The sequence below is a fragment of the Oryzias latipes genome, chromosome 19, assembly GCF_002234675.1.
Source record: "Oryzias latipes chromosome 19, ASM223467v1".
NCBI lineage: Eukaryota > Metazoa > Chordata > Actinopteri > Beloniformes > Adrianichthyidae > Oryzias > Oryzias latipes.
The window spans coordinates 23,108,223-23,131,725 of NC_019877.2; the positions used below are offsets into that span (position 1 = coordinate 23,108,223).

At 43.5% G+C, this 23,503-nt stretch overlaps 1 protein-coding gene and 1 long non-coding RNA gene across 8 annotated transcripts in view; one reads left to right on the forward strand and one right to left on the reverse strand.

The window, feature by feature from the left end:
• LOC110017192 lies at window positions 1-10,667 on the reverse strand. The gene is made up of 3 exons (XR_002872077.1): window positions 10,201-10,667; window positions 8,882-9,043; window positions 1-364 (listed from the first exon to the last, which is right to left on the reverse strand). It is a non-coding gene; the product is annotated as an uncharacterized LOC110017192 (long non-coding RNA).
• Window positions 8,789-23,503, forward strand: part of exoc6 (exocyst complex component 6) — a 27,357-nt gene continuing 12,642 nt past the window's right edge. For 3 of the 7 annotated variants that reach the window (XM_011488539.3, XM_011488541.3, XM_011488542.3), the window contains exons 1-14: window positions 10,124-10,246; window positions 14,288-14,459; window positions 15,844-15,891; window positions 15,988-16,078; window positions 16,875-16,920; window positions 18,646-18,699; window positions 18,832-18,982; window positions 19,061-19,222; window positions 19,637-19,705; window positions 20,478-20,561; window positions 20,791-20,837; window positions 20,923-21,043; window positions 22,970-23,041; window positions 23,119-23,216. In XM_011488539.3, coding sequence (XP_011486841.2) covers window positions 10,149-10,246; window positions 14,288-14,459; window positions 15,844-15,891; window positions 15,988-16,078; window positions 16,875-16,920; window positions 18,646-18,699; window positions 18,832-18,982; window positions 19,061-19,222; window positions 19,637-19,705; window positions 20,478-20,561; window positions 20,791-20,837; window positions 20,923-21,043; window positions 22,970-23,041; window positions 23,119-23,216 — 1,313 coding nt within the window. In that variant the 5' untranslated portion in view covers window positions 10,124-10,148. Of the gene's footprint in view, window positions 8,991-10,123; window positions 10,247-14,287; window positions 14,460-15,843; window positions 15,892-15,987; window positions 16,079-16,874; window positions 16,921-18,645; window positions 18,700-18,831; window positions 18,983-19,060; window positions 19,223-19,636; window positions 19,706-20,477; window positions 20,562-20,790; window positions 20,838-20,922; window positions 21,044-22,969; window positions 23,042-23,118; window positions 23,217-23,503 lie in introns of those variants that run through there. The other 4 variants (XM_020712080.2, XM_011488544.3, XM_011488543.3 and 1 more) reach the window with 3 other exon arrangements.

The following is a 23,503-nucleotide window of genomic DNA, read 5'->3' on the forward strand; positions in this document are numbered from 1 at the left end:
GGTTGTGAAGTGGGTCCTTTAATCGTCACTTATGTAGAAAAGACAGCAGAACTGGAACAACGTGTTTGAAAGGATACCCAGAACAACAGTGGGGAGGGAAGGCAGCAGGTGAGAGTTCCGTGTGTGGACCGATGGCGAAGGGAAGGATGGCGTCCAGCATCCCCCATGATTCTACACCGGATGGACGTTGTAAAAAGACTTTTCAAACCTGGATTGACCATTTTTTGACAGACAATTTTTACATTGATGTCTTAGGAAACCTCAGAGTCTTGAGTGGCATCACAGCCTAAAAGGCGATCTGTTCCTTCAACTCTTTCATCTGCCTTGATGGAAGCAGTAGACATTTCTCAGGAAGGTCCCTGTACTGTAAGAAATCAAATTGTTGGTGATTAGTGTGAGTAATAACTACAGATTACTTGTTGTTTTTGTTGAAAAGTAATCCCTTACTTCCAACAAGTATTTCTGATTGTAATTGGTTACACGAATTATGTTACTTTTAAGCCATTTTCTTTGTGACAGTTGCAAAACATATGAATGAAAGATTTACCACAGTGTATTTAGCATTGAAACGAGGAGCAAAAAGGTTTAATAAGGATTCAGTTTGGGACAAAAGTGATATAAACCTGGGAAGAACAGTTGGAGGACCACCTGTCAGCTTCAGTCTGTTTTATAGTTATTCAGAAAGCTCATTTTGAAAAGAGAAAACAGAAGCCAAAGAGAGAACTTGAAATGATTGTGTGTGCTTCAGACAGATGAGAACTGATAAAAAATTAACTAAAAAAATAGAAAGTTACTGCTCCTATCCTACAACAACAGGACAGGCTGAATGAAGATCAAGGACTAGACAATCCTATCAGGAGCATCAGATCAGAAATTTGTCTGAGGATTTGATGAAGACGAGAGCAGAAAAGATTTTATTTCTGGTATTCTTCATTTTTTTATTACTGTTATTTTATTTAAATATATAGGAGTTTATGACACATTTCTTAAGGTCCCACTATGATCTATTATTAAATTGTTCCCAGTTGTCTTTACTCATAATTATGTCATTTTTTAACCAAAATACAAAAACCTGTGTTTTTTTAGGACCTAGTTTCTGCAGAGCGGCAGGAGGTCAATAGAGACTTGGCTCTCAGTTGTGTGTGTGTGGGGGGGTTGGCGCCTAAGTAAGCCTCAGCTTATTTCCCATGATCCCTTTGTTTATGTTCTCTCCCACTAGCTTACAGCCCCTCACATCCCCAACCTGCAATACAAAAAATGGCAGCAGCCAGACGTTCCCAGCAGACCCTCACAGTACGTTTGGGTCTTCCAAGTCTTTTCGGCCTCCTTCCCCGCCAGCGAATCCAACTCACCACCAGGTAGTGATTGGTGGACAGCTCTGCCCCCCTCTTTACCCGAGTGTCCAAGACACAAGGTCGAAGGTCGCCTGAAACAACTACAAAGTCAATAATTGACCTCCTGCCTAGGGTGTCCTAATGCCAGGTGTATTGATGGACACCCTTGTGCTCGAACATGGTGTTCGTTATGGACAAACTATGACGAGCACAGAAGTCCAATAACAAAACACCACTCAGGTTCAGATCAGGGGGGGCATTCCTACCAATCACGCCCCACCAGGTGCCACTGTCATTGCCCACGTGGGCATTGAAGTCCCCCAGGAGGACAATGGAGTCCCCCGTTGGGGCAGTACGCCTTCGAGAAACACCAAGAAGGTCTGGTACTCCAGGCCCCTAAGCTGAAACTACAGTCAGAGACCTGTCCCCCACCCGGAGGCGGAGGGACATGACCCTCTCGTCCACCGGGGTGAACTCCAACACTTGGTGGCTGAGCTGGGGGCTCACGAGTAAGCCCACACCAGCCCGCCGCCTCTCACCTTGAGCAACTCCAGAGTGGTAGAGAGTCCAACCCCCTCTAAGGACTGAGTTTCAGAGCCCAGGCTGGGTGTGGAGGTAAGCCCGACTATATCCAGACGGTATCTCTCAACCTCTCGCACCAGCTCAGGCTCCTTCCCTCCCAGAGAAGTGACGTTCCATGTCCCAAAAGCCAAGTTCCATGACCGGGGTTTGGGCCGCCAAGGCACCCGCCCTCGACAGCCACCCAAACCACATTGCATCGGCCCCTTTTGAGGTCTCCTATGGGTGGTGCGCCCATGGGAGAGTGGTCCCACATCACTCCTGAGAAGAGCCCTGGTCACCAGGTGCTCGCCTGCGAGCCCCAAACCCAGGCCTGGCTCCAGAGTGGGGCCCCGGTGACGCCAATCCAGGCGACGTAATCGGGTCCTTGTTGTTTCCTTTCGTCAGGGGGTTCTGAACCGCTCTTTGTCTGGCTCGTCACCCAGGACCTGTCTGCCATGGGAGACCCTACCAAGGCCTTAAGCCCCAGACAGCTTAGCTCCTGGGATCACTCAAGCTCTCGAACTCCCCCACCACGTTAAGGTGGCGGTTCCCCGGGGCGTTACTGCCCCGAGTGCTCCAATTACCACAGGCACCACTGTCACCTTCACTTTCCAGGCTTTCTCCAGTTCTTCTCTGAGTCCCTGGTATTTCTCCAGTTTCTCATGTTCCTTCTTCCTGATGTTTCGATATATACATACATATATACACACATATATATCCTCCATCATGAGAAAAATGCCACAAGAACATGTTAAGGTCTGTGGGTCCTTAATTAAAATATTACTAAAATTTCCTTAGTAGTGAAGCTTTGGCCCAATTTCAATGAGGAAGATCTACCTCATGCGCAGGTACGCTGGGTTATTGATTCTTGACTCCACACGTCACTCTCATCAACTAGTCTTCAATCGGAGCCAATAGCTCAAATGTTTCTTCACAGCCAATCATGATCAATTTCCTGTCTTTAGATTCATTACTGTAGTGAGCTGCTCAATGGTGGTGATGATGTGCTTTCTGTTATTGTCCATCTACACCCCATTCCTTACTAAAACACATTCAAATGGATTTATCTTTGCATTACTGGCCTGGCAGAATGCAATGATGGCAAACGGATGATTAGAGAATATCTGATCTTTAGAAAATATTAAACTAATAGAAAGAAATCTGGTTGATGGTTCTCTTTCTGACTGTTCTAAAGTCTATGTTGTTCTATGAGCTGCTTCAGAACCTTGATGGCGACGCTGTGCAGCTGCACCTTTACCAAAGCTGGAGTTAATTAAAAAATAGTCATCCAAATCCAGGCGTTTGTTTTTGCTGTATGTCCTTCACCTCTCAGGAACTGGCGTCTACATGCACAGACATCATATTTTGGGTCACATTGCTGTGTGTAGAGGGTTAGCTCAAATATTAAATGTTAATCATGAAAAGATCAGAGCTTGAAGATTCATTATTGAGGCTGATTTGAAATCTGGTTGTGATGCCGTGTGATCATTGTTGTGATCCCATCACAACTTTGAAATGGAAAAACTAAAACATGCTCTGCTGCGAATTTGACAGTTTTTTTTCTTCAAAGTTTAAATAAGATATAAGAGTAAAATTGTTAAAAGACTGAAACAGAGAACGTTTTGGGTTTTTTTCTCTTTTTATTAGAACCTCATGAAATCACTGAACTTGTTAGGACCTGGAGACCTGCTGTCTCTGAATATGGCTGAGCATTTTTGAGCTCATTTGGTCATGGTTGGAGATGGAGTTAAGATGGTGTTTTTGTGTGTCTCTCTGCACTTGCTGGTGCACATGGTTAATGACCAAGCACACTAACGAAATGAGAGTCTTAGGGACACTTGTGGAGCCATCAGAGCTTGGTCCTGGAGGTGAAGAGCTCTTTGTACAAAAAAAAACCTTAGCATGAAGCCAGCCTGCTCACTGTGTATGACCTCCTCCGTCTTACACAGTCCACACACTGAATCATCGTCCTCCATCTTACCCTCTCCTCTACACCCTCCTCACTCACACCCCCATGGCCTCCTCCTCCTCTACATCCACGACACTCCTCTTTCCTGGTAACCCCAGCACACAAAAACACCATCTTAATAATTTATTGTGACTCATCAGATTTATTCCTCTGTAGTTTCCATGACTCTTCTTTTAAAAATGAACGCCACATTTCCATCTCTGTCCTCATGTCTGCCTGGTCAGTTGTGGTGATGAGTCTCTATCTGGAAGTTGAAAGTGTGACGGGGATTGTTGTCCGTGGTTCTGTTCCTCACAGTGTCCCCAAAATTGTAATTCAAGCCCGTCCTGTGGTGAGTCCCCCTTTCTCCACAGACACAGCCCTCATCCTTGCTGCAGTGCTGCCCTCTGCTGGACAGCTCTGCTTTTACACATTCGGTTTAAAACAGAACAGTTGAACAGATCTGACCTGGATCAATGTTCAGAAAATAACGTGTCAGATGAAAAGCGCCTGGAATCCTATGTGGATCTACCTCAAAGGTATTTTTTTTATTCTGTTTAAGTGGCAGGATTCACACGCAGGACGCTGGGAAAATTCAAGTCAACTGTCTAGGTTTTAAACATCTTTGCAGACTTTCCTAACTTGTGGCCCCAGAGCCCGGACTGGGACATCTGGACAACCCCTTGGCTTCAGCGGTGAACTTTATTGTGCCAGGATGTCCTTTAATGTTTTTTTTTTGTTTGGAGTGTCACTTACAATGGGGGTCAGAAATTGTATAGCCGCCTGTGAACCCGGACACACATGAGAAGCATGCAGGAAGTCAGCAGGAAGCTGGGATGGCGTGGAGGGGAAGCGCACAGAAGAATAGACAGACCAAGAAGGAACATGAGCACATGATGAACATGTCACACATTAGTGGATCAGAGCCTTTAGCTGTGGTTTTCCTTCTTTTGGTCGGGTATTTTAATGTTATGTTTGTCTTTCTGTTTAGTCCACGATCACCGTTTTTCCTCAGCTGCTACTGTTTCAGATAATTCTCCTTTATACCGTTACTGTCCATCACTTCTTATTTCCGTTAAAGTGGAAAGTCGTTTGAATGATCCGCCACGTCAAAAGTGCTCTACAATTGATTTATTGATAGGTTTTGCAATGTTTCGGGTTTTTGTCATTTTTAAGGTCTTGTTAAAGTTTTTTTTTAATTAATTATTTGTATTTCAAAAACTCTGCTCTTTCAGATCTCCTTCATTAAAGACTTTGTGATAAAACATACAGTAAATGTAAGCGTTTTAGTGTTCTGTCACCATTATTTTCTTGATATCTTGTGTTTTTTGGAAAGCAAAATCTGAAGGATTTAATTTGTCTGCTGAAAAACAAGTAAAAATAAAAATTATTATTTTAGAACAAAATTTAAACGTTTTGTCATGTGAAACAATCTAAGACATAAAAAAATAATCTTCTATTTCCTGTCATCATTTAAGCACAGCCCCCAATGAAAACCTGTTAGTTTCAGTCTTTAATTCTTCATAGAACATACTTAGTATATCAATCAATCCGTTTATTAATGTATGGCATTTAAAAAACAAGAAATGCTGCAGAGCCTAAAGAAATAGATCAAATAGAAAAAAGGAATCACAACATCATAGAAACTGCACCACATTTATTAAAAAGAAGAAAAAAACAATAAAATTTTTTTACAGATATAAAGATAGAAAATCTAGAAGATTAGTTTGGATATTGAAAATCAGTGTATAGAGCTAAGCCTTTTTCTTGGTTTAAACCTAATTCTGTTGGCTGCTTTTACAGGAAACACTCCAGCTGCTCAGAGTTCCAGAGGTTGACTTCGTCGTGTCGATTCTGTTTATAGTTTGTACCTTTTGACCCGAAGGTGTGACAGGTCTTCTGCTGTGAGACCAGATGTGGACACGTTAAGATCAACCATGAACCTTCCGTGAAGCAGCGTTTCTCAGTCAGACGTGACGCAGCTGAAAGTGCGGCGTTCAAGAAGACGCTCCCTTCAAACATCAAACACTGGACGATGGTTTACATCGTCTATCTGCACTCGTGCCTACTTAGACTTGTTTTATTGCTTCTTCGTTGTTGTTGAATGCTGCTAAAGCATTCTGTGTCTCTGTACAGCTCTATGAACCGTATCTGGAATCTGACTGAATGCTGGTTAGAGATCCTTGTTTGAGAAAGACGTTTCTCAGGAGGGATGTCGTTGAAAACGGCATAGAAACACGGCTGCAGAGCAGCAGGATTGTTGTGTTTCCTCCATGTGAGACACTGCTGAAGTCATACAGGAAGCGTTAACTGGAAAGTATTGCTGCTGAAGGATCTGCAGGCTGCTGGATTTTCTCTTTAAGACCAACGACTGCACTTCTTTTGTGCATGTTTTCTGTTCAGATATGGGTTATCAGCGGGCGCTTGGTGTTATTAGTTGAATGCTATAAATCCTTCCACCCATTGTTTTCCTGTTTCTCTTTATTCTAGTATCTTCCTCCATTTTTTGCCGCTTAACTCCTCCTACAATTTTTCATCTATTTCAACCATTCAACTATTCAAATGTTCAGCTCTTTCCAGCTGTGACTTTTGGTCCTTCAGATCCTTGAACTTTTCCAGATATTCCCAGGATTTCTGCCGGATTTCTTCTGAAATCCATGGGGAATCCTTGGTGCAGAAGCTCGCTGGTTCGATACCCGGCTCAGGCATTTTTCACAGACATATCTTTTTTGTTGTTGTTGTGCTGTTTTCACTTTATTTATGGTCAACTTTGATCACTTCTTTATTTAATTTTTTTTGCCAATTCTTACCCTTCTTTACGTTTCATTTTCATTCAGCAATAAAGCATCAACCCTGTATTTTCTTCTGGAGATGCAGCTCCTTCAAGTTTTTAAAGATGTTTTACCTCTGAGAGCTGGTTTAAGGGTTTCTAAGAAGAAGATGTCGAAAGCATTAATGTTTTAAAGTCCTACTATTTTCACAACTTGACAAAAAGGGGTCGTGTCTTCAACGTCTTCTTCATAGAAGCAGGTGAAGCAGCTCTCATCTGGATTTCAGAACTGAGAGAGAAGAAATGACCAGTCTTTTAAAACAGAACCAAGTCCAGCTGACTGACATTTATGTGGTCCTGTTCATTCAGAATGTGTTCGGCTTCATGGTGTTTGGGTTTGAGGACGTGTAAAATCTCAGAAAACAAACAAACAAAATGGGAAAAAACGTATCAAGGAGAACAAAAGGTAAGAATGTAGCAGGAGCTGGGGCTTCCTGAAGGTGAATCTGATCCCTAAAACCACTGTTGTGTTTGCCCTGTTTGTGCTTTGAATGATGTAATAGGGGAAATCATAGCAGAGGCTTCATTTTCTATTGCCGCCTCCACACGGCCCACCCCATTTGCAGAACAATAGCAGGAAACTGAAAGTGATTGTGTCAGGCGGCCTCTTCCCCTGCTCAACTTCAGGAACGTCTGCATCAGCCGTTCTTCATCCACTGTTCTTAACACAGCACGGTCTTCACCTGGGACTTCATTACCAATGGAGTACTTCACCGCATGATAGATGAAAACAGCTTTTCAGCTTTTTGACTAAACAGACCGACATGTTTTTGCGAGGTTTGTGTTTAGGTTGACACAAAGTGTTCAGCAGGTTAATTCAGAACTGAATGCGTTTGATCATGTTTGACATAAAGAGGAGCAGCCCTTCAACCATTGACTGTATGTGAGAACTGGACTGAGTAATCATGTAAATGATAATCCAACTTTTCTTCCTATTTTTTTGACACATTTAGAGTTATTCAAGTTATAAACTGACCAATCAGATGCCTCAATAAAAGTCGGTGGTGCCTGCTGGCTCCCATGAACATTTGATTGACAGATTTCGTGTCGCCCTCTTTAAAGACCCACTCCAATGAAAATTGTGTTTTTGGTGTTTTAACGTGTTGCAGCATTTTTCTCACCATGGAGGACAAATACAAAAATTTGTTGACATTTGAAGAAGATTAAGACTGTGTTTCTGAGTATTGATCAAAGTCGTGATGGATTCCGAGCAGATAAAAACCTGGTGTTCGAAAAACGCTACAATTTACAATAAGTAAAATGGGTGAACCACAGTCTTCCTGCTCTGCTCCAATCTGATCATCCACTGTCAGACAAATAGATCCATGAACGTCTTTGTTTTCCCGGTCTGAGCTGGAATCTGGATCAGAACCGGGCGGATGGATAGATCTGATATTGCTGCCATTTTTGTTGCACCACTAATGTTAACTTGAGGGTGTGAGTGGCTGTAAGCTAGCAGGGGAGCATGTAAACAAAGGAATGATGGGATATCAGCTGTTCTTGCCCACAACTCAGAGGTGAATTTCTGATGAACTCCTGCCGCTCTACAGAAACTATGTCCTAGAAAACAACACAGGCTTTTGAATTTTGTCTAAAAGCGACATCATCTTATCTAAAAGACCACTGGGAACGCTTTTACAGTAGAGGAAAGATGATTATGGGACTTTAAAGTGGCAGGGATGTGGACGTCTAACAAGCTCACTCCTGATTGGCCAGAGTGGTTTCCATAGAAACGTTGACTCCGACCGTCTCAACTACATCTGGCTACGAAGTGGCAGCGTCTATATCATGAAACAATGGCGACTGAATTGACTTTGTTTTTGTTTTGGACAAACATCAAGTATGGTCTCTTCAAGTTGCTGTTGTGGATGTGCAACTAATGCACTTGATGCATTAGTTGCTGGGAGAGAAACCTAAAAGAAACCTCATCTGCACAGTCAGAGAGTTTTCTTGGTCCCTCCTGCATCTGCAGCCCGAGGACACAACGGCTGACTTTTATTGTGCTGGTTTCCAAAGTCCAGAGAATCACAAGATCTCTTTCCTGTTGCACCCTCTTTTTCTGCTGACCATAGCAGGTGGCCTGGAATTCACCTCCCAACCACACACACACACACACACACACACACACGGACCACAACGGGTCACATGCCGTCCTCATCACTTCAGTTGTGGTGAAGATGGACACCGACAGGCTCCACGCTGCTTTACCTGAGCCTCCAAGCCAAAATGAAGAAGACAATAAAGGTGAAGAGAAGATCTTCGGGAATATCTTTGCTGAGCTGGAGTCGGTGGACTTGCCTTTGGGAACCACTTTAAGGTGCTGACTTCAGAGATACTGCATGTCTGAATGCACGAAAGCAGCGGCTGATCCTGTGTTAATATCACAGAGAATTTTCGTCATGCGTGGAAATCTGTGAACTTACAAGGATAAATAACTTTTGTTTTGTAAGAGGCAAAATTAGCATTTTTTGTGCACCAATTAGTATTTCCTTGTCACATTTTTTAAGGCAAGGCAAGGCAAGTTTATTTGTATAGCACAATTCGTACACAAAGTAATTCAAAGTGCTTCACAAAACAGAAAAATGCATTAAAATCACAATACATCATAGAAATAATCAACATAAAATTTACTTTAAAAGAAAAGGAAGAAAAAAAAAAAGATTTAAAAAGAAAGGAAGGAAAGAAAGGTAGATAGGACCTTAAGCATTTTGTGTGCACAGTTTAGCCTTTTGTGTGCACAACTTAGCATTTCCAAAGGCACAATTTCATATTTTGTGTGCAAAAATGAGATTTTATACAAAAATGAGTATTATGTCGTCACATTTGTTTTAGCATTATGTGTGCACAAATTTGTATTTGTTGGCACGAATTAGTAGGAATTGATTGTGCAGAAATTAGTCATTTGTGCCCACAAAATACTAAATTGTATCAACAAAATGTTAATTTGTGCATACGAAATGATAATTAGTGTCAACATAATACAAATTGGTGCCTGCAAAATGTCTATTTGCAGCCACAAAATACTAATTTGTGACTAAAAAATGCAAAGTTGTGGGCCACAAATAATTAACTTCTTTTTTCTTCCTTCCAATTTTTGGAATGCCATGTCCAGGGCTCTGCACATTATTGTTAATATAAAGAAACTACAAGGCAGCATTAATTTGTAAAAGTAAGGTTAGTCTTGCAGACTACATGGAAGTCTGCTCAATGTTAGCAAATTTTATTTTTTAATACCTTTATCAATTAAAAAATTAACAAAGGCAGATAGACACTAATAACCGACATGATCAATGAGGAAACTCTTTTCAGAAAATTGTTCACATCATTTAATGACCCACACTAACAACTTAGGACAGTGGTCGCTGTATGAGCCGCGCAGGCGGCTGCGACCATCTGCTCTGCGCAGGTGCAGCTCTCCGGCGGCTGCACCTGCGCAGAGCAGCGGCCGCGCTGACCTCCGCTCTCCACAACAATCATGGCGGAGGCTGACATCCCGGAGTGTATAACGGAGCACGAGCGGATCTTACAGGAAATCGAGAGCACAGACACGGCCTGCGTGGGGCCCACTCTTCGGTAAGGATGATGCTCTGCTCCGTGAACCCGAGTCCCTGAAAACGACTGCATTTCGTCGCAGTTCGTTTATTTCCGCTGTAAACAGCAGAGCAGCCCGCGTCGGCTAACGCTAGCAGAGGTGGCTAGCATGTCAGCTGCAGGCTGATGCTAGCAGCAGCTAGCTGCGACTCGGCTTCTTTCATGGTCCAAACCTCCGCAGCAGAAGCATTCTCAGGGTTCTGTCTGCTTCCGGTCCTTTTAGGACAGGAGCGGCTGCGGATCCTCCCCGTTCGGCGCTTCTGCTGTCGGCGGCTAACGGCTAACTCAGCATTTCAGTGAACGAACCGAGCCCCCTGACCCCCCCGCCGCTCTAGTTCTGATGTTTTTGGTTATGTGGGGGAGGCAGGGGGGCACAGCTGACTGGCGTGGGTGTGTGTGTGTGTGGGGGGGGGGCTGGTCCGGCCACGGGAGGGGCCTGCATGAATGGCAGCAGCTGTCAATCACCCTGGCCTTTAAACGTAGCTTCAGGCGCTGGTTTCTGTCGGAGGACGTGAAGCATCCGAGCTGCGTTTGTTCGTTACTCCTCTTATTCCAGTTACTCCACACTGAGAGAGTTCAGCTCAGGTGTTTTTAGGTGGCGACAGGTGTAGCCTTCAAGTCCCACCCACCCGCAGTCATCCTTTGATCTATTTCCAGGTGTTCCAGCGGTCTTTTCATGAGGATGATGCTGTTTTTAGCCGAAATCTAGGACCTAGTTTCTGCAGAGCGGCAGGAGCTCTTTAGAAATTCACCTCTGAGTTGTGGGCGGGTCTGTTGGCGCAAAACAGCCCCGCCCCCTTCCGCTCCCTGTTGGGAGGGGAGGAGGGAGCGTTTTATGTCTACGTCACAACTACAGGTTTTCTGCTCCCGATTTGCAGCTATTTGAACAAAGAATACATAAAGGTTGAGCTGAATTTCGACTTGACTTATTGATTTATTTCAAGCAAAAATAGTAGAGTATAATAGAAAAAAATCACCGATTTATCAAGCTCATCTTTAGAAATAAAGAGCTGCATGGATTAATAAAACAAAGAAAAATGAGTCTGAATGAGAATCCTAAAAAAATAAACGCCACAATGTCATATTAAAAGCAGCAAAAGCACCATTGTCATTGGAGTGGGTCTGTAACAATCAAGGTCATGTTTGAAAAACGAACAAATTGTCAATTGAGTCATGAAAAAGATTTGTTTAGAAAAATCTTCTTCCAATTGTGATGTTATAGCAGATTTTCAATCATCCACATCAATTCTACATTTATTATAACTAGGCGCGGAATGGTTTTTGCGTTTTCCAATCCGACATCCCCCTAACACAAAATCCTACATGTAGACGGGAACTTGAAGATTGCTTTATCGTCAAACTAAACCTTTTGAAGGTTTTGAGCTTCCTGTCTAATTGCTGGAGCCTCAGGTAAAGAAAGCACCTCCATGCTGTGGTCAACATCATCAATTTCTTCCTAATAATGAAAGGTTCTTGAGAAAAACACAGTCTAGAAGGCTTTCAATTTAATTTCTGAATTTAGAACAATTATAATCAGCGCAAAGCAAAGCAGGCTGTTGAGGACTCCCCTTCATGTTAGTGGGAGATGTCTCCTTTAAAAGGAGGTTCCTCGCCGGGACGTTTGGGAAAGTTGTTTTCTTGACCTTCAACGTCGGATCGTGCTGTTCAGTCGACACCAGAATCTCTGGTGGCTTCAAACTTTTCAGTCGGGGGACAGTTCAGCTGCTTTAATCTGTGGTTTCAGATGAAACTGCTGGTCTTCTGTAAACCTGGTGTAACAGCAGAGTTACTCTTGAGCTTCATGAAGCTGATTGGACAACATGAATGGATTATTTTCCCCAAAGCAGCATCTGAGGAGCCACAAAAAGACGTGTTTGTGTTTTTAACATCTATGCAGATGGTTGGAAAGTAAAAGCCATGGCAGATGAAGAGATGATTTTCCATTTCTCTTGGTGGAAATGGGCAAATGTCTATTTCCTGCGTTTTATGTCAAATGGAAAATTATAAATATTTTAGCTTGTGTTCGTCAGAAGTGCTGCATCAATAAAGTTCCATAACAGAGCAGACGCTGATCTGCTGAAACCTCTAAAACAAGTTTGACATGAACGGTTTCTTCTCTTTATTGTTGCAACTGGAAACGCACTGTTCTCCTTTTATATGCAACTAAAGTCAGACAGAGATGAACTATACATTTCTGTCTTGCTGCAGCTTATTACGTTTGTACACATTTCTAAATAGTTTTGACCTGCACATTTTAGGTCATCAACCATATTTTAGCATTCCAATAGTGGCCCGTAAAGCCTGGATGTGATCTGCACAGGAACATTTTATTGCTACTTAAAAGCAAACTAGAGATAGTTTACAGTTGGATTAAATCCATGGATGTCATGAACGATCATCACGTCAGTACAGTCTGCTCTGGATGAAGATTATTCCCTTCTGGTTCAGGAAATTCCTTCTTGGTGTCTTTCAAAGGTTCAAAAAAGAGTTTCCAGGACAAAAGCAGGGCAATTCCTTGCAGTTTTCCTGTTTCTAATTAGAGATACATGTTTGTTTAAGTGTTTGTGTGAATGTAAGGAGACACGGACATGACTGGATTTTACCCAAATATTATTTTTTAACATCATTTTTCAGCCATTCAGTCTATGACCACTAGATGGCGCTGTTCCTCATGAAATACCATGATGTCACCTGCTGGCTGGTGACACGTTGGTCATTTTCAGTTCAGTTTTCGTTTCAGTTCATTTCAGACACAATTGAAAAATCAACACAGTGGTTTAAAAATTTAAAATTTTCGGTATAGATACGCTTATTGCCATTAGTACATGATAAAAGCAAGTACATTGGAATTTTTATTTGGCAGCTCTTGAGTGAGAAAAAGAGAAAAATATGACTTGAATATGATTTAAATTTAATAGTTTATCCACCTATAGGACATTAGGGATTTCACATAGTGACCTCACAGAAGAAGACAAACAACAGGTTTCATCCAGTTTCACTAATAAAGAAATAACAGGCAATATATGAAAATGTGGAGTTCTACAGGTCAAGCTAGTGGGAGAGTTTAAACAAAGGGATGATGGGACATCCGTGCTGGCTTACTCCACGCCAACAGACCCGCCCACAACTCAGAGGTAATTTTCTAATGAACTCCTGCTGCTCTGCAGAAACTAGGTCCTAGAAAATGTTTTTGGCTAAAAACGGCATTATCATCATAATAAAAAGACCACTGGGAACACTTTGACAATAGATCAGAAGATGACTGACGAGGGACTTTAAAGGTTTTTAAACCATGACACATAAAAAAAACGTAATAAAAACAGTAAAGATAATTTTGGGGTAGTTTGCATTAAAGCTGTGCCCCTAGTTTGCTTGCTCTTATTGTGTAATACTGTCTATCACAGAGAGAACTCTGAACCATGGTGATCATTCATTTAACTGTTGCAGGAAAAAACGTCTTTGGAGGCATTCATGATGTCATTTCATCTGTCAGTCAATCTACAAGGACAATTTAGGTCCAAGACATTTGTGACATCCATCCGCCTCCAAAGGGTTTTCAACAGCCTCCTCCCTGAGGGGTTGAATACACAAAAATCAGTGTTAATCTATAATAATAATAATAATAAATTGGAGTTTTCTGTGCCTTCCAGACGCTCAAAGTTCTTCCAATGTGTCCATTAATTATTCATATTTGGTGATGGTAACTACTGATGTACCACAGCTGCCGTGGGGCAGACTGACAGAGGTCGGCTGCCAGTACAGCCCCTCTGACCATCACCGGGACATTCATACACATATGCAGGGAGGGTGAAGTCTGTTGCTCAAAGACACAATGACAGCTGGCTGGGGTGAGCGGGTATTGAACCGCCGACCCTTCGATCATTGACCGACTTGCTCAATCGCCTGAGCATTTAGGTTTTATCTGCACAGATCACCTGCAGGATAGATGAGGGCTGGAAACCAGAGAAAAGACGCCATGAAAATGTTCTCTTTTGTCTCCATTGCCTCTGTTTTTTGTCTCAGGTCTATTTATGATGACCAGCCCAACGCTCACAAGCGGTTCATGGAAAAGCTCGATACCCGGATAAGGAACCATGACCGCGAGATTGAGAAGATGTGCAACTTCCACCACCAAGGCTTTGTGGACGCCATCACAGAGCTCCTGAAGGTCCGGGCCGATGCGGAGAAGCTGATGGTAAGACCACGGCTGTGCAGGCGTCACGGTTCTCTGTCCTGGTCTTTCATTCAGGGCGGATTCTGACTCGCACAGAGCTGCAGGAACAGTAAACATGCAAAAGTTGGACCTCAGAGTTTTTACAGTTCTAGCTAAATACCTGAAAGTGAGACCTAAAAACCGACTTTTTCCTTTGCTGTTTGGAACTCTGCTCATGTGAAATGCTTCTGCAGAATGACATAAAGAAAGTGATTATCTCGTTGTTTCCCGGTTGGGAAGGCCGTCATCCGAAAGCTGACTGGTCAAATGGGTCATGGCTCCGTGCCGCATGACAAGAGCTGAAAGTTCAAAAATCCACCTACAGAATTGAGAAGTTTGTCACTGAATCTGTGAGAAAGAGCCTGTCACAAGCCATTAAACCCCATGAAAGGCCCAGCGCTCCGCCGATGGGTTCAGGTCCCCGCTGCCTGGTTAATCTGAATTTGCCAGCCTTTGTCCGTGCTCCTCCATGGACAATGAGCTGATTACAAAGCTGAGCAGCTGCAGGGAGGGAGGAAGAGTGGAAAGGGCATGAAGAGGGAAGCAGAAAGAAAACAGGTTCCGCCGCGCTTCCTACAACACACATGGATGCTAAGGGGGGAAAAAATGAGACGTCACCTTCATCCCTCAACCAGAAAGGGTCTGAAAACAGCAGCTCCTTCTCACATCTGTGCGCTGATGCTGAGGGAAACTGAGACGGTGAGCTGTAGCTGCAGCTCTACAGGATGCTGGAAACGCATCCGAGTCCAGAGGAAGGACTCGGTAGGACACCTTATCAGCTGCTCCTGCTTTACTGCAGAATCCTGCAGCGCATAGGAAATAGAACCTTAATTGATCCCACAATGGACAAATGGATTCGTTATCAAAACTAAGAAGATCACAGATAATAAAAAGCACTAAAATACAATAAACAACATAATGAAGTCTCCTGCACGTCTGACCTTTATTCAAATGGGTCTTTTTATTCTTAACCAAATTAAAATATAACATTTCATTTGTTTTCTGCTAATTGTATTGAATTTGATTTTTTAATTATAATTATCTCAATTAAATGTATTAAGTCCCACAATCAGAGTTACTTTTTTTCTTTTCATTATTTTCTCAAATTTGCTGAATTCGATGAAACAGTAGAGCAGCAAGAACAAACACTGCTTTCATAGTCGCTGGAGGACGGGCCTACAGAGATGTTTTTAGGGGTTTGTTTTGTGGAAGGAAAAAGATTCAAGACTTGAATTTGTGACCTTTTCCACTGAACTATCCGCTCATGTGTGGAAACTGCAGCACATGCTCCGTCCTGGTGTAGATCTTCCTCCAGAGGGTCTTCTGAACAAAACATCTCAACTCTGCTTGTGCTTTCATTTCTAAGGGTCAAGTGACGGACACCAACCGAAGACTCCAGGAAGCAGGGAAGGAAGTAAGTGTGCTCTCATGATGTCCAAACTCAGCCTGTGGTTCCACCCCCAGGACCTTACACCGCTCTGGTTTTGCCATCCTCTCCTTCCTCCTCCAGGTAACGGCTCAGACGGAGGAGGTCATCCGCTGTCGCATCCAACAGAGGAACATGGCCACCACAGTGGAGAAGCTCCAGCTCTGTATTCCAGGTGTTTAAGGCTCACGTCTGTTTCTCTAGATATTGGTGACTTCACCAATATTCACCAAAGATTAATACTCTGCGCACACAATAATTAATGCGCACAAAAAGACGTTTACACCGAATAACTACAGGAAAAACAGTGAGCTGTCTTACACTTTCACTGCCCTGTCCGTTGCTATGGAAACTGGGTTCTTGCTGTAGAGGATGCAATGGTCGGTCACGTCTGTGGCTGTGTCCAAATTCCTTCACAACACAGTGCGCCATAAAGCGCCTTCACCATTTTAGAGTGCTGTCCGAGTCGACAGTTCCAACATTTAGTGCCCTAGAAATTTCCCAGGAGTCTCTGCGTAAAAGCAGTGGGCATCGATGATCACTAGATTGGCGCATATAGACCACAATGCATTGTGTTTGAACAATATTTGCAAAAGAAGAAGGATTTAAATATATTTTTTAAATAAACCATCAATGTTTTCCTCTTAAATGGTCGTCGTAAAACGCTCACACCGGTTAGATTTTCACTTTGTGAAAGCGGAGACGGCGTATTCGCCATTTAACAAAAAAACAAACAAAAAACTAGTGAGCGTGGTGTCGGAGTTGCTTTTAAAATCCAGGACACTAGATTGTCCGGCACGATCGAGTTTTGTATTATTTAGGGGTTAGGGAGGAAATTTGGACACAGCCTGTGTGCTTTGATTTCAGCTAAAGCAGACTTCTCAGTTGGATGTCTATTGTGTTTTCTCTTTTCACTGTAAAACAAAAAACTTTTCAGGAATGTAATCCTGTCCTCCTTCCTTCCTTTGTAGTGCTGGAAATGTACAGCAAACTGAAGGAGCAGCTGACATCCAAAAGGTAAATGTCTCACCGAGCATTCAACCAAAACTCCTACATAAATTTGAACTTCTGAAAGCCCCCATCAGGCACAAACCTTGGGTCCTGAGAGCATAAACAAGTCTCTACCGTTGGTTCCTTTCCACTCAAGTCCCCGTCCTTGTCTCTCAGCCGTCTCTCTATCTGTTCACTGCATGTAACCCCCAGGGAGATATCGGGAACATTTTCAGTCTGACCCCACTGGATTCTAACCCACGATGACCCAATGTCAGGGTGGACACTCTTCCACTGGGATAGGCTTAAGCCACAACTGAGTCTTTCCTGTGTGAGTGGCGCCGGATAAGGATAAGGGTGGAGGACGAGCGCAGAGAGAACCCATCCTATACTTACAGTTGTCGATGTTTATGAAAAGAAAAACGTTTCCCTTCAACTCAGCACGCTTTGACGAAGGATTTTCACTCCATATTTTAGGAGCTTTAAAAGCCAACAGAAAATATTTAGTCGAAGGAGTTTGAATGATTGGAGAAATGACGGTCCTGACAGAGATCTAGACGATGCAGGACATGTGCAGCAGGTTCCTTTCAGACTTTTCAACCCCTGCCCCGTTCTGCAGCTCCCCTGAACTTCACTTTTACCCCCTGAACTTCCCCTTGAGCTGTGTTTATGTGCCTGCCTGTATGAAGAACGGAGGGGAGCTCACTTTGGACAGGAAAATAATGACCCTTTCTTGTTCATGACTGTGTTCCAAAGAAGGAGACCATTCAGTGGAAGGACAATTGACCCTCAGTATGCCCTTGTTCACAACAAGGCCCCCTCACTGCCGCTCCGCTGTGGCCCTCAGCCAATCCAAGTCAATTAGACCATGATGGCCACCATGTGTGTGTGTGTGTGTGTGTGTGTGTGTGTGTGTGTGTGTGATGGTGAAGTGTACTTCAAACACCAGTGGCAGAGCTTCTGGACTCGTCAGTGAGTCGTGTACGTGGCTGTGCGTCGTCCGTTTTGCTGCCCTGCATCTTGATCAACCTTTTCGCAGTGCAGTTTGTGAGAGTGTCTCCTTTATTCGTTTGTCAGCGACACATTTTACACTCCCTGACCGACCAATTAGATCCCTTCACAGCTTGCTTAACAGTCTAATGATGGGAGCTTAGCACACTGACCCAACATTGAACTCCACGTCATTTATTCCCAGACTGTGAATTAAAAAACAATTTAAAAAATCTAAAACCGAAAAACTTTTAGAAAGGAACTGTGCTGCATTCATGCAAATGAGGTGCATCATACCATGGTCTGGGTGAATTCATGATTCTGATTGGCTGCTGGGTGTGCATTAAAAAGTGATGGACCACAACTGCACGCCTAGAAAAACGGTCCAAACCGTAAAAACAGCAAGAATAAAGGACTAAAAACTAGTTGAATATGTCATGGTATAAGTGGGTTAATGGCCTTCCAAGTGTGCATTATCAGAAATGAACTCACTTGTGTGCATTCATTTCTGATAATGCACACTTGGTCAGCCCTTACATATACACTAAGAAGTAGCGTTTGAATGCGGCTGCCGCTGAACAGAACTGTTGAAACATCTTGTCTTTGTCTCGGCTGAACGGAAATCCTTCTGCTTAATGAAAAAGTGGAAAAAAACGTCCCGAGAAATGAGAAATATATCAAACGTGTTGTGGACAAAGTGCCTCAGAGGCGCCACAGCAGCAGTCTGTTGTCCTCCAGCCTCAAGTCGCTTCCTCTCCACAGGTACTATGCTGCTCTGAAAACCATGGAGCAACTGGAGAAGGTGTACATCCCCAGGTAGGATCACGTTTGCTGTTCATCCTTGAATATGAAGAATAATTCCTCATCGTGCAGCTCTGCCCGACTTCCATCAAGAGCCATTTCAAAATGCACTTGTGAGAGAATGAGGGGCTGTGTTTGTCTTTACAGAGTGAGTCAGTACAGGTTCTGTCAGATCATGGCTGAAAACCTGCCCAAACTCAGAGAGGAGATCAAGGACGTCTCCATGTCGGACCTCAAGGACTTCCTGGAGAGCATACGAAAGCATTCAGACAAGGTTGGAGAGACTGCCATCAGACAGGTGGGTCCAGGTGTGACGGCAGCTTCATCCTCAGCCGAGTGGCTTGGATCCATCCGCCTCACCGTGAGTTGTGCACAGGCGCAGCAGCACAGGACCTTCATCAGCACGGTGGCAAAGCAGGCCGGCTTAGACCACTACACCAAACCCCTGTTCTCCCTGAAAGGACGAGCGCACTCGCACATGCCCAACGGTCTGCTGATGGATGACGGTGCAGGAGACGAAGAGGACGCTGATGATGAGGTGAGGACATATTCTCTGGTCTGCATTGCAGGTCTTTCAGTGTTTGTCTGCATGTGGTGCAGACATCCTCATAACTGTCCAGGTTTATCAGTGCTGTGTTGTTGTTTGACTACAACTATGAGCAACACTGATGGGAGAAACGTCTGATCTTGCAGTTACCTTATAATAAAAGTTAAATCAATAAATCCGGAAGAATATATAGGCCTTCAACTGCTTTAGTTTGCTTTTGGAGTCAGACTAAAAACTGTTCTTGGAGCCTAAATCCTAAACTTTCCAGGATTCCTGAGGCTTTTGTTTTCCCTTATTTAGTTTTTCAAATTGGAATATGGAAATGGCAGCATTGAATTTCATTCGGCTCGTCAGATTCGCAGGTCTCTTGTGTCTGACCTGATTTCTTGTGTGTGTGTGTGACAGATCCTTACAGCTCAGGACCTGGTGGACTTCTCTCCCGTCTACAGATGTCTACACATCTACACGGTGCTGGTAAGTGTTTTCGCTGCAAACACACTGTTCTGTGTTTTGATGCTGATGACACTCTGAGACGAGTTCACCTGCAACACCTGACCGTCCAACCTGAAGGCGCCTTGGCCGTGTGGTGCTGCTCATCCGTTAAGCAGCGTCGTGTGTTCATGGCTGTTTGAATGATGACCTTGGAATGACTTTCTGACTAAATCAGCTTTTCAGACCCACAGAACGTTGGCATTGATGCCACATCGATAATGTTTTTTTGATTTTGGCCCCTTGAACTTTTCAAGATATTCCAGGATTTCGGCCTCCATTGAAATCTATGGGGAATCCTTGGTGCAGAAGCTCGCTGGTTCAATACCCGGCTCTTGTGTTTTTCACAGACACATCTTCTTTGTTATTGAGCTGTTTTCACTTTATTTATGGTCAACTTTGATCATTTCTTTCTTTCCTTCTTTGCCAATTATGACTTTCATTTTCATTCATCAATATAGCATCAACTCTGCATTTTCAGCTCCTTCTAGTCATCACTGTTTTTTAAATGGGGCTCCAGCTCTTCATTGTGTGGGCTGCAGCGCTGAGCACCGGACGAGGTGGAAAGATGGTTTCACTGCTGATGCAGTTTTGTCAGAATCCTTTTGTCACTTGAATGCATCTCCTGACACCAAAGCCAGGGAAGCTGGTTCCGTCTCATTCAAACTGATTACATTTTTCTGATGTCGATTAGGAGAATGAGTTTATTTGGCGCGTGGGGGGGTTGTGTTAAGTGTGTGTGTGTTTGTGTCTGCAGGGCGACAGAGAAACCTTTGAGAACTACTACAGGAAACAGAGGAAAAAACAAGCACGGCTGGTTCTGCAGCCGCAGGCTAACATGGTGAGGATGAACGTGCCCTCCCTGTAAACCGGCATCAGGGATTCAGACGTGTGGTGCACGGCTCCACAGAAACCTTTATGGAGCAAACCACATTAAAAGACTGCAAACATTAGTGAATGCATCGCAGAAATACAGGAAATGCAATGTTCTTTGTTTTGGAGCTGTGGTGGAAAAGGAAGTGGAAACGACATGAATGCATGTCTGCTCACAGCATTTGTTGTGCTTCCAGCATGAGACGGTGGAAGGCTACAGAAGATACTTCAACCAGATCGTAGGGTGAGACCTCCTCCGCCTGTCGCTCTGTCTGCTACAGACGAGACGAAGAGCCTTCAGACGCTCACGCTTTTCTTGTTGGCCTCAGGTTTTTCGTTGTGGAGGACCACGTTCTTCACGCCACTCAGGGGCTGGTGACCAGAGCGTTCACGGATGAACTTTGGAACATGGCCTTGTCCAAGATCATTGCTGTGCTGCGCACGCACTCTGTAGGCCCTCACACATGCATGAACACGCCTTTGGGGGGTGACTGGAGAGTCTGCTGAGAGTTAACAGAGGGGGGTGTCTTACCATTCAGAGGCTGATACACACAGACCCCCCCCCAGACTCACTAATAACATTTCTTTTGGCAGAGAGGAGCTTAAACTCATCCAGACTGTGGTTTTGATGTTTTAACGAGAACCAGCCTGCAAGACTGAGCAGGAGAGTTCCTGACTGCTGGTCAGTCAGATGGAAATGACCCGGAGGATTATGCTAACGGGTTCCTGAATGAGCCACCCAGCATGGGAGGAGAGCAGGAACAAAAGCCCCGGTTTGTCCTTAAACGGGGCTCAAACCTGCGGCATGTCAGCCCTCTGAGGCAGATTCCTGTTTGTACACAGTGAAGCATATCCATATCTGCAACTAACAGGAGAAATCTGTGTTTTTATGTGGAAACGTCTAGTATTTCAGTCAAAATGACTGAACCATCATGGAAACCTTCGAACTGGCTTCCCTGCTCCGCTCTGAATGGCTGACTCAGCCCAGAGCTCTGTTACCCTTCATAGTGCCTCTCTGCAAACGACAGGGGTTTCTAAAATAAGGGGATACTCCATTTGCACTGCTTTCCTTTATGTTTCCATATGTATAACGGAAATTCCCACGAGTCTGCGTAAAATTTCAAACCTTTTGCAGAAAGAGGAGAAACACGACCAGTGAGACTCGCTGGTTCTCTGCTATCTCTCTGTCTTCAAGGCAGAAAGGTCTTTTTTATGTAAGCATGCAAAAACACGTCATGAGGCTGTTTTGGTCCAGTCTGCACTGCAGGTGTCGTGGCTCCAAAACTGAGACCAAAAGTCACAGACGGGTCTGCTGCTGACCTCAGCACATCTTATCTGTTGCTGCAGCCGGGAAACAAGCTTATTTCTGCAATACAATATTCATGCATCAACAGAATCAAGTAACTGCATCATCTAAAGAGCATAACAATATAATGTTCACCTCCACATTAGGTGTTATACAGTTGCAGCTGAGGTGACCCTAGAACAGATCAGTTGTACAGCTTTTTACAGTTTATCTGTAAAGAAAACGTTCCACATTACAAAAATAAACCAAGAGGCTTTTCGTGCTCCGCCGTCCCTCCACAATACACAGATTTCCAATGCTAAGCAGATCTATGGTAAAGAGTTTGAACTTCTCTGTTCGCTCCGTTTATCGTATGAATTTAAAGCACATATTCTGCACAACACTGTTTAGTTGCGTCGCAGTAGGAAGTTGCTAATAAAAGGCTGTTTGTCTATTCTTTATGTACTACTTCTATTGAATCATTAAAGTTGTGTTCAGGTTAAGACCAGGAATAATTAAAAAAAAAGGAAACCCTCAGGTATAGAGAGAAAAAATGCAATGTTTCCAGCTTTTCTTTGGAAAACATTACCTGTAGGTGAAGGATCCTATCAGACACTGGATGTCTCTTATTTTGAAAGGAAGTCATAGAAAACTATTTCACATTTATAGGAAAAAACGTTTTTTCTGTATATTTCTGTTTTTATTCAAACAATGAATTACATTTTTTTTATATTTCTAAAGTAACTACAGCACGAATGCAAACAGTATCAACATTTTCCAAAGGGTGAAAGAGACTTCTAGGAATTGATCCATAAGAAACAGACCTAAAGGCTCTTTTAGTGTGAACGGTTGCAGACTTTGTTTTTCTCTCCTTTGACTCTCAGATTGTCAGACAGGAACTTCACTGTTCAGTAACTGAAGCTGTTTCTCTCACAGTCATCAATTTATCCTGGATCTTAGTTCCACTCAGGCAAATGTAATAGAAAGCACAAATCATTGTTTTTCGCCTGATGGAATGTTAAATGAAGAACTTTTCAGCGTGGAGGAGGTCGTTCCTCTCGTTTGCTGACGTCTGTTTTCTTCTCCTGCAGTCTTACTGTGACGATCCAGATCTGGTTTTGGAGCTGAAGAACCTCATCGTTATCTTTGCCGACACCCTGCAGGTTTGTTCAGAGTTATGTTTCAGAGAAACGCGCTGGTCACACGACGGCCACCAACACGCCTGTTCATGTGTGTGCAGGGTTATGGTTTCCCGGTCAGTCGACTCTTCGATCTGCTGTTTGAGGTCCGAGACCAGTACAATGAAACCTTGCTGAAGAAGTGGGCTCTGGTGTTCAGGTAGGACGCCGCTTCATAGGGGTTAGAAACGGAGACGTGACAAAAACAAGGTCAAACTGCTGCCTAGGCTCTGGATCCTGTTCACAACTCATCCACTGAAAACTATTCGGAGAAAAAACATTTACCTTAGGTTAGATTTGGTGTCAATATGTGAGAAAGAGGACTAAGGGGGAAATTTCACTTCTAACTGCTTGTTTTTGTTGAGATGATGAAAAAAAGTCCACAAGTTGTTTCCTAGATTGCCTAGAGATGCTGTCATGTCCATCATAGAGACATTTTGAACGGAC